The 14,292-nt window shown below is 37.3% G+C and overlaps 2 protein-coding genes across 2 annotated transcripts; one reads left to right on the top strand and one right to left on the bottom strand.

The window, feature by feature from the left end:
• Nucleotides 1–4,617: 4,617 nt before the first annotated feature.
• LOC113290414 (self-incompatibility protein S1-like) lies at nt 4,618–5,073 on the bottom strand. Its single transcript, XM_026540022.1, has one exon. The coding sequence runs from the start codon at nt 5,071–5,073 to the stop codon at nt 4,618–4,620; it is 456 nt and encodes a 151-aa protein (XP_026395807.1).
• Nucleotides 5,074–5,836: 763 nt separating this feature from the next.
• Nucleotides 5,837–6,640, top strand: LOC113290413 (putative F-box protein At1g53370). The gene has a single exon (XM_026540021.1). The coding sequence runs from the start codon at nt 5,837–5,839 to the stop codon at nt 6,638–6,640; it is 804 nt and encodes a 267-aa protein (XP_026395806.1).
• Nucleotides 6,641–14,292: the final 7,652 nt, after the last annotated feature.

The raw sequence follows: 14,292 nt of genomic DNA, 5'->3' as shown, positions 1-14,292 counted from the left end.
GCACGTATTACCTACGCCTGAAATGAAACGATCATATAATCTGCGCTTCACTCACATGTGAAGATTACAGGTACGTCTGACTCAGACGCACATTATAGCTTCATCTGACAACGGAATAATCTTATATGTTCGTTTAAAATGAAACGGACTCTATAAATACGTTTGGTCTTTAGACGTACATCTAAACTTCGTTCCATCAGACAAAGATTTAAAAACCTCACACAAACCAAGTTTATAAGTTGGCCCATCAACAAACCAACTTTATATTTGCGCCCATCCGACCAACATTATACTTTCGTCCCAGTGAAACAGACTTTATCTCTGCGTCTATGCTTGGGGCGAGGTATATATCTACGTCCCACTCCAAACGAACGTTTAATATGTAAACGCATTTTTAACCTCCGTTCGACCAAATATAATTTTGGTCGAGCTTTCAGACCAAATATATTTTAGTCTAGATTTTTGGTTTTAATCAATACCACTGTGATTGATTTCTCGATCAAAATTATAGTTTTGATCGTCAATTGTGGTTTCTCTAAGGAAGTATGTCTTTTATGATTAGAAGTAAAATGGGAAAAAAAATAATGATCATTTAGAGAGGGAGTAATAATTTACTGATAAAAAAAAGAGGGAGCAAGTACGAACCGAGGTAATACATGAAGGAATAATATATAGATCATCATGTGAGACCTTGATGCAAAACTGATTTGTTTTCTTATCTATAATTGATGGATCGAAAGTAGGGATGACGTGATGTAAAACTATATATATCATGATCATAGACGAATAAAACTTGATTCAACTAAGAGCATCTAAGTTTTCAATCATCGCTGGTTCCAAAATATTTGATTTGCTAAGTTTATTTATCGATCTCATTTTAGTTAAATTTCAATTATAAAGAACCCAATGGAAAGATGGAGAAGTCACGCCTAGGCACAACGTCAACTGGCGAAAAGCAAGCAAGACCAGGCTCATGTACGCCCGGAGAAATGGATTGAACGATTCAGTTGGGATAAACGGTCAAAACTCGACTTTATAAGGGTAGTTTTATCAGAAAATTAGACGATCAAACCGGTCTTGGGTGAGTCTACGACCCTTTCACATCAACCGCATGTTCTAGCTAATTGAGTCCTTTTGGCCATTGAAATTAGCACGGTGCACTTTTTTGGTGGTGGGCCCCGTAAAATATGAGAGGTAGAAGGTTTCGCGGGTTTTCAACTCGGTAGATGTATCATTTCCGACCTAAGTATTAAGTTGAGTAGAAGAGAATTAGAACTTTGGATCTAATATTAACAAAGTGGTTTATAACTTTTCTCACAATTTTGTTCGGGCTTCGAGAATCTCTTTTAATGTGAACTTCTTGTTATGGCGTGTTGTTCATGGAAGACTCAGCTCTCAAGATATGATGCAGCACAAAGGAATAGACATCTACAACTCATGCAGTTTATGTGGTGACTGTCCTGAATCACAAGATCACATCATTCTACACTGTAAAGTGGCGCACAAGATATGATCTTCAAGAAAACCAAATGATAACTGGGCATGGGTATTTCCGGACTCAATGTTTAATCTCGCCAGAACTTGGTTCAACAATCGACTTTCTAGCAATGGTAAATTGATTTGGGGCCTCATTCCGGCTGCAGTTGTGTAGGTTCTTTGGAAGGAACGAAATAGTAGAATTTGTTTTCGGTAACAGGATTCACTTAAACTTTTGGTAAGAGGATTCACTTGAACTTTACATGCACAGTTCATAATTGGAGTCTTGTTTTTGTTTAAGTTTTCCTTACTTTTTATACTACCTCTGGCATTACTTTGTACATTTTTATTCTCTTCTAATAAAATAAAATCCACTCTTCTAATCAAAATAAAATAAAATAAATGGTTTAACAGTTGCAATGGAATGAGAGGGATTACAGACTGAATCACAGAATGTGGACAACACGTTGGATTACCTTGTGGTTAATATTAACAACATAATCTCAAACACTATTTAAATTTAAAGTACGTATTAAACAAAAGCTTGTTGTATAACATAAAAATAATACATCTTGATCCCAACTTGAGCATGAGACTAAAAATTAGTATACATATGATATGATATGATATGATATGATATGATATGACCTTTTTGAACTTTTGAAATCTTAGGAAGAACAACTGCAACATCTGATCAAAACCTATACTAGGGTCTTTATCTAATGCATTTTAAAAATGGGATTTACTTATCATATCGGATTCTCTCAAACCCCATCCTTTAGATTTCCCATCTAGCTATAATAAGCCTATAACAGAAGCATTGAGATTTTGAGAATCATGAGGACATCTTCATTTTATTATTATGGGTTCCCTCTATTTTAAAATTCGACTAGCTTAAAAAAGCTAAACTTTATTGGAACTAAACTGCGGCCAACATGTATCATTTCTTCATTGGTTCGGCTGAAAAAATTATATCGTTACGCGTTATATCGGCGCCACCATGTTTCCCTACTCGGGGTAATATACCTGTTGTCTAGAAGCACAATGCATTATAATCCGATGACAAAATTTGTGCACATCACGTATTTTGGGTTACAAGTAGATTATGAACCAACGTCAAAATTTGGGTTATGAGGCTATTCCGGGTGAAGTGGTAGATTCTAATTCTCATGGAAAATATTAGATCACCTTTTGCGAACTTTGGGTCATGAGACTTATTTCGAATGATTTGCTATCACATAGCATTTTTAGGTCATATCGACAACTTTTGAGCTAGGATGCAAAATATTGGGAGGCCAAACAGATTCTAAATTACGAGGTAAATTTTATGTTTCCGTTGCAATTTTAGTTGCAAAACATATCTTCCCCGGAGGCAAAATTTGTAACACAATGGAAATTTTAGATCACGTTGCACAATTTGGGGTCATTGGACCCAAGTTAGCTCCCCAACTAAACAAATTTAAGCTTGTAACAAAAATTGTACCACAAGATAGATTTTTAGATCACAATGACAAATTTCGAGTTAAGGTTTAAGATTAAGAGTTTACATCTCCTTTTCAAGAGAATTAATTACCCAAATATATATTCCATTTGATATTGATTTTATCATATAAATGTTGCTAGGAAAGAAAGCACAAAAACAATGTAGAATACTAGAATTGAACCATTCACCGTAAACTCATTCTCATTGAGCACAAAAAATTGTTTCATTTCATATACAGCTACTCGTATTTAATTACATGTTCAGGAGGGAAAAAAAGATACAGAAAAGCCTAAAACGCTTCTAACGTTGCAGCAACTGCAAAAACATCCTCATTCGTATCAGTACACCCACCATGTTTACAACCACATTCCTTCCAGTTCTTGGATGAAAATCGATCTTGCCTCTTATTTTTCAATGTATGTATTGTTTTGGGTACTGTAATCTTCATCCCAATTTGCAATGAAGCGGGCTTCAAACTCTCGGAAATGTTATTGTTTTTTGAGACTGCAGGAACTCATTTCTCAATTGATAGCTCAGTTGATTCCAACACTTGTAGCCATGAAATTTCAGCGGTACCCAAAACTTTAGACCTGCCAAAAATTGATTTTGAGTTTCTTGATCGGAGCTCAAATAGTATACTTTGTTGACTAAGTTTATCAATAACATCTCTATCTCTCGAACACTCGAGCGATATTGACTCATTCCAACACGGATCACACACAGACGATGATGGCACTTCGCGAGTATTGAGCCGAATCCTTTCGTCGTTTTCATTCAAGATATAGTATCTAACAAATACGGTTCCATTGGTGGAGAAGTCGAGGTTCTTAGCTCTTATGATTCTAAGTTCACAGTTAAGTGAAGAACATTTTTCACAAGAATCCATTGATATATGAAGAAATTGATACTGAGATCTGAGCAATGAGAGAAAGAAAGGTTAGAGTACTTCTTGCGTTTGGTTGTTCTTGTTGAGGATGTGAGTTTGTATATTGAACCTTTGGTGTTGGAGGGTTATATATAGGTTTTTTTTTGGTTGTGCTTGGGAATATACTGTTTTGTGAAGTTGATTTGCCACTTGAGTGAAAAGAATGAATGAAATCCCCACCCAAATCTTTGCTTGTAGTTAAATAACTAGTATATGAACTTTATTCTTAGTTCCAAGAAATTAAGAACATAAAGGAGTACACAGTTGACAACTACTTAGAGGATATCTGGCTTGATCTCTTGGAGATCTTGAGAGGCTACTCCAAGTGAAGTTGTTTAATAGGGGTTCGCAGTGGGCTAAAGAGAGATCGTATTTGTGGGTAACGAGCTGGATTTTTTTATGAAAAGAAACCATGTGGTTGAAATTAACAAGTGACCCCCACTTTTGGTTTAAGATAAAATCTAACAACATTAAAAATTAATATGTGATTATGAACTTTTGAATATTATTTGAACAGACAAGTTGCGAGTTTTTCAAGATTCACAACTTCACTAGTGTCCTTATCTAATCCAACGTATTTGTCAATCGGATTTTACTCATCATTTAGATTCACTTATAGAAATTTCTCTAGATTTGCAATCTTTAAAAACAAAAGCAAAAGAGATGCTACTTAGATTATTATTATGAGGACATTTCATAAGAAAAAACAAAGATAAAAACAAGATATAATCTATTAAGATGCAGAACAGGTCTGGGGTTCATATGGGAAGTTTTCCCATGCCCCTTTCTCATCTTGACCAAGAGGGCCGTTGTCTTTAATCTCCCAGTTACACTCACGTTTGCACCTGCAATCATCTCTTTTGGCATCATAAACAATAAAATGATAACCGTTACAAATGTCGCCTACATTTTCATCAAATGTTCTCCATTCAACATCGCAATAGAAAAGCGTGGAATGCGCTATATTTATCTTAAACCTCCATTGAATAAGCTCGCCATACGGAATTACTTGTTTACCTAGATCATCATCTGTTGATCGACACTGGATTATCATAGTTTTAGTATCTTCTAACTTGTTAAGAACAGTTACCGTTACTTCATCTTCTATGTAACAGCCGCTCTCCGCTTGGACTGCAAGCACTATCACAATGAACAAAAGTAACCAACATCTCGGAGCATTTGAATTCATCTTCACTGTAGGAATAAAATATCCTTAGGGTACTTAGGGTACTAGCAAGGAGGAATGGCGATAAGAGCAGTTCTTAAGAAGATTTCTTCTACTCCAAGTAATATTAGCTTTTTTTTTGGAAACAAGACCATTGATTCCACCTCCACCTTACTTAGGAAGACTAGGGTCTACTCCCTCCGTCCCACTGTTAAGTGACCTATTTGATTTTAGATTTTGTCCAACTAATAAGTGACCTATATCACTAAACAAATAGACATTTCTAAAATTGTCCTTTTAGTAAATTATAAAAAAATATAAAAAATATGCATAATTTGATAGACATGTTTATATTCGTTACGTTGGTGTTTTAAAATGCTTTTTAATGGTACGAAGTTTGCGAGTATCCGTGGAATAGTTTGGGAGATAAATCATTTCTAAAGTTCACTACTTATTATCCATAAGAGTATAATTGTAACAAATTGTTAAAAGTACACTCTTCCTTGTTTGCCTTAAAAATTGTGCAAACTTAAACTAGGTCACTTAACAGTGGGACGCAGGGAGTAGCATATTGGGAGATAAAAGATGTCCTCCTCCTCTTCTTAATAACAAAGAGGACGTAGTACTTTCTGGTGCAAGAAAGATCGATGAGAATTGGTGGAAATCGAAGAAGAACAAAAAGATTGAAGAAGAGCTTTAAAATAACCATGTTTTTTATTTGCAGAACTTGTCCCAGGGATTATATTTGCAACTTGCAGGAGGATGTCAAACTCGACAACTATTATCTATGGATCATCATGATAGTAGTCGAGAAGTTGGAGGAAGAGGAGGTATTATTCGATTTACCACTACTACTCCATCGGATATAGGGTTACAAAGTAGTAAACTGTTAGAATTGCATCGTGGTGCTCCTTATGGGTTACCTAGACAAACTGTGAATGGTTTGGTGAGTAATACCGCCGCCTGGGATAAGGAATCATTTGTCATATATAATCCTAGTAATGGAGAAACATCTCCTTGGATTAAAACTACTGCAGCTTTAGAAGCAACTGAATATTATAGACCTCGCGAAGTTGGCTGCATTCCATTTGGATTTGATCCAACCAGAGAAGAACATAAAGTCATTTGTTTATCATATCCGAGAAAATGTAATTTCCCGGAATTTGAAGTCTTGACTATCGATAAAAATACATGGACGGGTAGTGGCGAAAATATATGGAGAAGACTACCTGACGATGTATTTTCCTGTGCAAGTTGGGAAGACGCACTTAGGTCTTGGTTGGCGGATCCAGGAGTGTATGTAAACGGTTCTATATATAGGTTGCTCCCGGGGGAAGGATGGGAAGTTATAATGTTAACGGAATTTGATGTTTTAAAGGAAAAGTTACAGTATCATTCAATCAACGGAGTAGATCCACTATCTACACTTCAGTTAATGGAATTCGATGGACGTGTTGGCATATTGAAACGTATATCGGATTATGAAGCCTCTGTAATGATATGTAATAACATAGACGGGATGGAACGGTACAATTGGATTGAAGAGACTATCTCATTACCTTGTGCATGTACTGTTGGTATGTATCAATGAATAAAGATATGGATTGTCGTCATAACCACCCACGTCCCAAAGACCTGCATGGACATGCGAAAGTAGCGTGACTCAAAACCGATGAGATGCTAGAAGTGGATAAAATGACACGGACACGTTTGCCACCGTCTAAGATTCTTAGCAAATTGAAGGCGGACAACAAGAATAACAAGTCGACTATGCAAACTATCTACAATGCAAGACAAAAGATTAGAAGACTCAATTTACAAGGTAGGATGCTGATGCAACAAGTAATGTGGTTAGGGGTGAAGAATAACTACGCTTGCCAAAAGAATTTGGATGAGTTCGGTCAAGTCACACACCTGTTCCTTGCCCATCCGGAATGCGTCCACCAAGTATGTCTATGAAGAAAATTTTAAAATGTTTATTAAGCATTGGAAGACCGGCTACCCGATGTCATTACTTACTTGGTCAAAGATGTGTTGGAACCTAATAAAAAAAGGTTCATGTTTTGTTTCAAAAATCGGCACAAACACTTCTACAACCAAGCCACAAGTATGGTAGAGTCGGCTCATTATCGGTTAAAGAAGAATCTTTTTGGATGTGTTGACACTTTTGTCACGGTTTTTGATGCAATTGATGAATATTTCAAAAGTGATTTTGTGAGAATTAAAGACGCCTTCGATCATAACCTTATGTTCAGACACAAGAATTGTAGTAGTAAATGGCTACGGGAATTAACTTATAGAGTCTCACATTTATGCATCGACTTGTTGATGGAAGAAGTGGATTTGATTAAGACATTAGGTGCCAACTTGGAGGAAGAGTGTGTTTGTAAAATGAAGACATCTATGGGACTTCCATGACGCCACGACCTACTTCGGTACAAGGATGGTATCATACCATTTGAGGATATTGATCATTTTTGGAAACAATTAAGCTTCGATCCTCTCCCAACCGAAGACGACGAAGATGATCTAGAGATATGGGACACGACAAATGGAAAAAAGTTGGTGGAGATGTATAGGAATATGGGCCGAGGTCAAAAGAAATTCCTATGGGATAACATGATGCCAGTCATGTATATTTTCACCCAAGAAAATATTTTCGAACCGGAGAAAAGTGAACCGAGAGGTAGGAAGAGTAAGAAAATGAATAATTTTCAAACTAGACAAGCAAACAAGGAACTATTGGGTAATAAGAGGGATCCGTCCGGCGTTGACTACCATGACGTAAGGATTGAAAAGGCAAAAAAGGAAATTGAGAAGTTGATGAAGGAGGAAGAAGTCAAAGTTCCAAAAAAAAACGAGGTCGTCCAAGTTTTCAAAAATCCGAAACAAGTAACAAAGAGGTGAATAATAATGATTGTTCGACACAAGCAAAGGATAGTAAAGAGGATGTCAAGGGGAAGGCTAAGATGTATCCTTCACAAACTAAGATAAGGGAGAAAAGGACCGTACATAACATTGGTAGGATGAGAGGACCTAGAAGAGATAAGTCCGGTAAGTATTTGAGGCCTATCAATTTTATATACGATAACTACTTGGAAGATCTATCGCCAATAATTCATGAGCATATGTAGCAATGGACGACGTGCAAGGTGATGGAAATTATGGATATCACGTCACGACGGAACAACTTGGTCCTTTTAAGGAAGAGAACAATCCTGTGCCCCCTGAAAATGAAGTTAACTATATTCGACAACGATTGTTACAAACCCTACGTAAAAACAAAGATTTCTGTAATACAATGATGAGAAAATGTGCAAGAGGAGATGTAGGGGTGGCAGCGGAGTATATTGCATTCGAACGTCGTTTGCATGGGGATTTTATCATTACCGAAGAACATTGGATGCCAATGCCCATTTGTGGGTTTTTAATAGCGGAGACATTCGATTGCGTCGTACATTGTTTCTCATGGACGGAAAGTAGCTTTACTTACGCGTCTCCAACAAAACCTTGCAATTATGGTGTAAAGGATAGAAGACTTGTTCTTGGATTTGTTCAAAATTGTCATTTCATCGGCCTCAAACTTAGACCCGCTTGCCCATTACCACCCTTGATGAGTGCATCTTTTTGGCCTAGATTTGCAAATAATTTTGTGATGGATTGGTGTGCAAATTATGCGATAGAAATGGATCTTTGGATATCTTTAAATGTGCAGCCTCCAAGTGGACAAGTAATTATGTTTTCAAGTGATGAGGATGAAGATGATAAGAAAGAGGTCAGTGAAGACGATGAGAATGAGGTCAGTGAAGAGGATGAGAAAGAGGTCAGTGAAGAGGATGAGATTCTTTTAGGATCTCCATAAAAATGTTTCATGGATTTATCCGCGTATTTTGTATCTTTTGATTTTCGTGTATGATGAGGATGATATTTTGACTAGAATTGCAATTAAATGTACCTATCAAAACGAAATACTTGAATGATTTACTTTTTGGTTATGGAACGTGTCGTTTTCTAGAAACTGGAACCATGAACAGGGGAGATGATTCGTCTTGTAACTTTAGTTCAAGGAAAGCCGAACCTGACAAAAAAAAAACCCAAAGTTTTCTTGTCAGGTTCGGCTTAGAGTATTATTTTGATGAAAGCCGAACCTGACAAAAAAAAACCCAGAGTTTTCTTGTCAGGTTCGGCTTATAATATTATTTCACTACAAGCCGAACCTGACCAAAAAAAAAACCTGAGTTGCTCAAAATATGATTAAAAGAGTAAAAAGTAATAACACAGACTGTTTGCAACAGTGTATTGGTGTTGCAAAACAGCTGTTACAATGGAACTGTTACAGAAAGCTGTTGTAAATATTGTTGCTTTGTCGCTGATTTTAAGACCCTAGAATACGACTGTCCTGCACAGCTTAATGTTCTTCAGCTGTTAAACAACGACACTGTTCTGCGACTGTTTACTGTGCGTCAATGTTCTTCGCGTTCTTCCTCTTCAGCAGCAACAGTAGCAGAAACAGAGTTTGGTAAAGCTCGGATTTCTTCTTCTCTGGCTCTCCTTAGGTCCCCAAACTCTCGACACCTCTTCTATATGACCCAAGACATCTATTTATATAAAAAATACCGATTAAATCTCTCAAAAATCTTCCAAAATCTCTTTCCTTCTCTTCACGGCCAAGTTGTGGAAATTTCTTGTTTTAGAATTTCTACGAGTTTCTGAGCTTTCCTTTTTATTCTAAACTCTTCCTTAGATGGATACAAATCTTTGGGAAGGTTTACAACACTTTAATCTCTCTAAAATTCCCTAAAACAGGTCACACACGTGACTTTCCATATTTTATGTTGTGAGAAAAATCCGTCGATTGAGCCCAGTCTAATCAATTTAAACACCCATATCAGATTCCTAGACCCATAAGGAGTCTATCCTATGAAAAGCAGAGGTTTAATCGACCTCAAACTCCTCCAAATCACGATTTCCAAAACTGTTTTTCACTGCACTTATTTTCCCGCCAAAACCTGGTTTTTGAAATGTTGAAGGTGGTTTGCCCCTATCCAGGGTAGGGGTGCGATTAGCAACTGCCTGGAAATGGGATGCCCCTTAGTAATTAGGTTACCCCTTATCCAAAGTGACAGTCCGAATAGCAAATGTCCTCCGGGTGCTTTCCGACAACTTTTCGAGCCAATTTTTTCCAAAAATGTTTATTGACCAAAAATACCTACAAATAAATAAAACACCATAATAAGTACGAAAATGAGCCCTAACAATATATAGAATCGAGACAAATCGGATACAAAAATGTGTCTATCAAATACCCCCAAACCTATTATTTGCTAGTCCTCGAGCAAAAATAAAATAGAAATAAAATCCTAACTCACTGTTGCAGGCATCGTCGATTGCATTTAGCGTATGAAATAAGCCTTTAAACCCCTAGGTATCCCTAGTGGCGGAGTGTTGTCTCCAAAGGGCTTACCAGAGGTATACCCACAAAACCTTTATACTCTAGATCTACACAGAACCTTGGAAGGCGCTAAAGAATCTCCTTGGTTGGCATACTTATTGACTACAGGAGGAAGTACCCTGATGCGAAATTACAATTGTTGTACACGAGTTTGCACTCAAGCATACTAAAATTCATATGAAGTGACAGAGCTCTACTCAGATAGTCTCACTATGGCATCAATATCCAGAGTCAAAACCAATCACATGGATAGATCAAGAAGATGGATATAACAAAACATAGATGGTTTTGATGTTTACTAGGTGAACGGTGTTTCTCATATCTGTCTGAAGGCCTCCGCCAAAATGAACCTATCCTAATGGACTGAGATACCGGTCTGACTAATATCAACACACTGGCATATACAAGGGTACCAGTGGTCGATAATCCTAACTCTAGGTCAACACAAATGGCATATACAAGGGTTCTAGTGGTCGACTTTATTGAATTTATTCCAGTTGGTCTGATGGTCTGGTCTCTTCTTTTTTTTTCTTTTTTTTTTTTTTTTGTATCTCAAGCACTCTAATTCACCCTAACATTGGTAACAACTTGAATCGTGAGCCCCACCTAATCACTTAGAGAAACATAGTTTAAATACAAAACAAAATAAAAACAGAAGTGAAAAGAACTCGACGAGATATGGTGAAACTATCATGTTATATCTAACACCTGAGCTCTGTGCTTTTATGAATAGACTCTTTAGATGTTGCCATCTAGTCAGATTGGTTCCTCAACTCCTACAACCAAAATGCTTCCATCCACTTAGATTGGTTAGTGCCATCCTTAATATGGATAAATTTCTAGGCTCTGAAGTTTATTTATTGCAACGAAAAGGTAACAAAAAGTTCTATCCCACCCCCAAACTTAAATCTAACATTTTACTCAATGTTTCTAATCAAAGAACAGTACCAAAAATATAAGTAACATGAGAAAATAATAAAGAGAGAAGCCGGAAAGATAGTACCTGGGTGAAGTGTAACAAAAAACCTACAAAAATATTATACGACATACAAAATCGCCTCAATGGTCAATCAAGGTAAACAGGGTCCTCCAGATGGACATCCTCAACATCACCTGTAGGAAAAGGCTTTAAAAAGGGATTCAATCGCTGACCGTTAACCTTCAAACAACTACTACCATCTGGTTTCTCAATCTCAACAGTGCCATGAGGAAAAACAGTACGGACCACAAAAGGACCGGTCCACCGAAAGCGCAACTTCCCGGGGAATAGATGCAAACGAGTGTCATACAGAAGAAATTTTTGACCTGGAGAAAATGACTTTCGTAAAATATTCCTATCATGCACAAGTTTCATTTTGTTCTTATACTCCTTAGCACTATCGTATGCATCTCTACGAATCTCGTCCAACTCATTGAGCTGGAGCTTTCTTTGAGCTCCTTCCTTGTCAAGTGAAAAGTTTAAGTTCTTAATAGCCCAATAGGCTCGATTCCCTAACTCAACAGGCAGGTGACATGCCTTGCCAAACACTAAACGATAAGGTGACATTCCAATGGGTGTCTTAAATGCAGTACGGTAAGCCCGTAAGGCATCAGTAAGCTTCTACGACCAGTCATTCCTATTTGGATTAACTGTTTTCTCTAGAATACGTTTAATTTCCCTATTTTAAACCTCTACCTGACCACTAGTATGAGGGTGACATGGGGTTGCTACTTTATGGGTAATACCGTATTATTTCATTAAAAGAACAAACGGTTTATTACAAAAGTGTGAACCTCCATCACTAATTATAGCTCGGTGCGTACCAAAACGTGTAAGTATATTCTCTTTCAAAAACAGGACTACGACCCTGTGGTCATTCGTTTTACACGGAACCGCCTCAACCTACTTAGACACATATTTTACAGCGACAAGTATGTAAAGATAAACAAACGAAATAGGAAATGGACCCATAAAATCAGTGCCCCACACATCAAAGACCTCAATCACTAAAATAGGGTTCAAAGGCATCATATTTCTACGGGAAATGGTTCCTAACTTCTGGCAACGCTCACAAGAAACACAATGACTATGGGAATCTTTAAATAACGAAGGCCAGTAAAATCCACACTGCAAAATCTTAGCAGCAGTCTTCTTAGCACTAAAATGATCCCCACATACATGTTCATGACAAAAGGAGATAATACTAGACTGGTCACTCTCAGATACACATCTCCTAATAATCTGGTCCGGACAATACTTAAACAGATAAGGATCGCCCAAAGAAATGCTTAACCTCGGCTAAAAAACCTAGCGATCTTGTACCCCAATGTTGAGGGGTTCGACCAGAGTAACAAGATAATTCACTATATTTGCATACAAAGGTGATTGGGAAACAGAGAACAATTGTTCATCAGGAAAGCTATCCCTTATAGGAAGGGAATCACTAGGGGAACATAACAACTAGCCTAGACAAGTGGTCTGCTACTACATTTTCTGCCCTTTTTGTCTCTAATATCTGGGGAAATTCCGTAACAATAGGATCCATCTAATCAATCTAGGTTTCGGTATCCTTCTTAGATAAAAGGTTATTTCAAAGCAGCATGATCTGTATAGATTATATCTTAGAACCAATAGGTAGGACCTAAACTTATCCAAGGAAAACACGATGGATAAAAGTTCCTTTTCGGTAGTTGTGTAGTTCATTTTGGGCATCGAGTTTTTCTAGCATAATAAATCACATGAAGTATTTGTTTTCTCGTTGTCCTAAAACCCCTATAGCATATCTGAAGAATCACACATAATCTCAAAGGGTAGGTTCCAGTTAGGTGCCATGTGACTATCGGGGAGGGGAGAGTATGAGTAAAGTTTTAATCTTCTCACCTCCTTAAACAAGCATCATCAGAGAAAACTTAACATCTTTTCAAGCAAATTGCAAAGAGGTCTAGAAATCAAGCTAAATCCTTAATGAATCGCGGTAAAACCTGCATTCCCTAGGAATGAATAATATCTTTTACGGTTTTTGGGACCTGTAAAGTCTTAATAAGGTCAACTTGGCTTGTCTACCTCTATATCCTTTGAAGAGACGATGTTCCCTAACACAATTCCTGATTTAACCATGAAATGGCATTTTTCCCAATTAAGCACTAAATTTTTTTCTTACACCTAGTCAAACATAATGTCAAATGATGCAAGCACTCATCGAAAGATGAACCAAACACTGAAAAATCATCCATAAAGACCTTAAGAAACCGTTCTACCATATCAGAAAATATGCTCATCATACAACGCTGAAAAGTCTGTTGGGCATTACATAGCCCGAAAGGCATGCGTCTATACGCAAAGGTACCAAAGGGACAGGTAAAAGTGGTTTCTTCTTGGTCTTCTGGGGCAATAACGATCGATTATAACCGGAGTAGCCATCTAAGAAGCAATAGTGACTATGTCCAGCTAATCGCTCTAGCATTTGGTCGATAAAAGGAAGGGGAAAGTGATCCTTCCTTGTGACCTTGTTCAATTTCCTATAGTCAATACACACACGCCATCCCGTGGTCACTCGGGTTGGGATTAATTCATTATTATCATTCTGGACTACAGTGATACCTGATTTCTTGGGGACAACCTGAACAGGGCTGACCCACTTACTGTCTGAAATTGGGTAAATAATACCCGCATCTAACAACTTAAGCACCTCTTTTCGAACTACCTCTTTCATGTTAGGGTTCAGTCGACGTTGCATCTCCCTAGAAGGTTTGGAGTCTTCCTCTAAATGAATCTGATGCATACACACAGTAGGACTTATACCCTTAATGTC

Source organism: Papaver somniferum, chromosome 6, assembly GCF_003573695.1.
Source record: "Papaver somniferum cultivar HN1 chromosome 6, ASM357369v1, whole genome shotgun sequence".
Classification (NCBI taxonomy): domain Eukaryota; kingdom Viridiplantae; phylum Streptophyta; class Magnoliopsida; order Ranunculales; family Papaveraceae; genus Papaver; species Papaver somniferum.
Note: the sequence above shows the minus strand (reverse complement) of the source record. Positions and strands in the feature narration are given on the sequence as shown.

Bases quoted from the DNA above. Each gene is read 5' to 3' on its own strand.
- LOC113290413 (XM_026540021.1), top strand. From the start codon at position 5,837: ATGGATCATCATGATAGTAGTCGAGAAGTTGGAGGAAGAGGAGGTATT.
- LOC113290414 (XM_026540022.1), bottom strand. From the start codon at position 5,073: ATGAATTCAAATGCTCCGAGATGTTGGTTACTTTTGTTCATTGTGATA.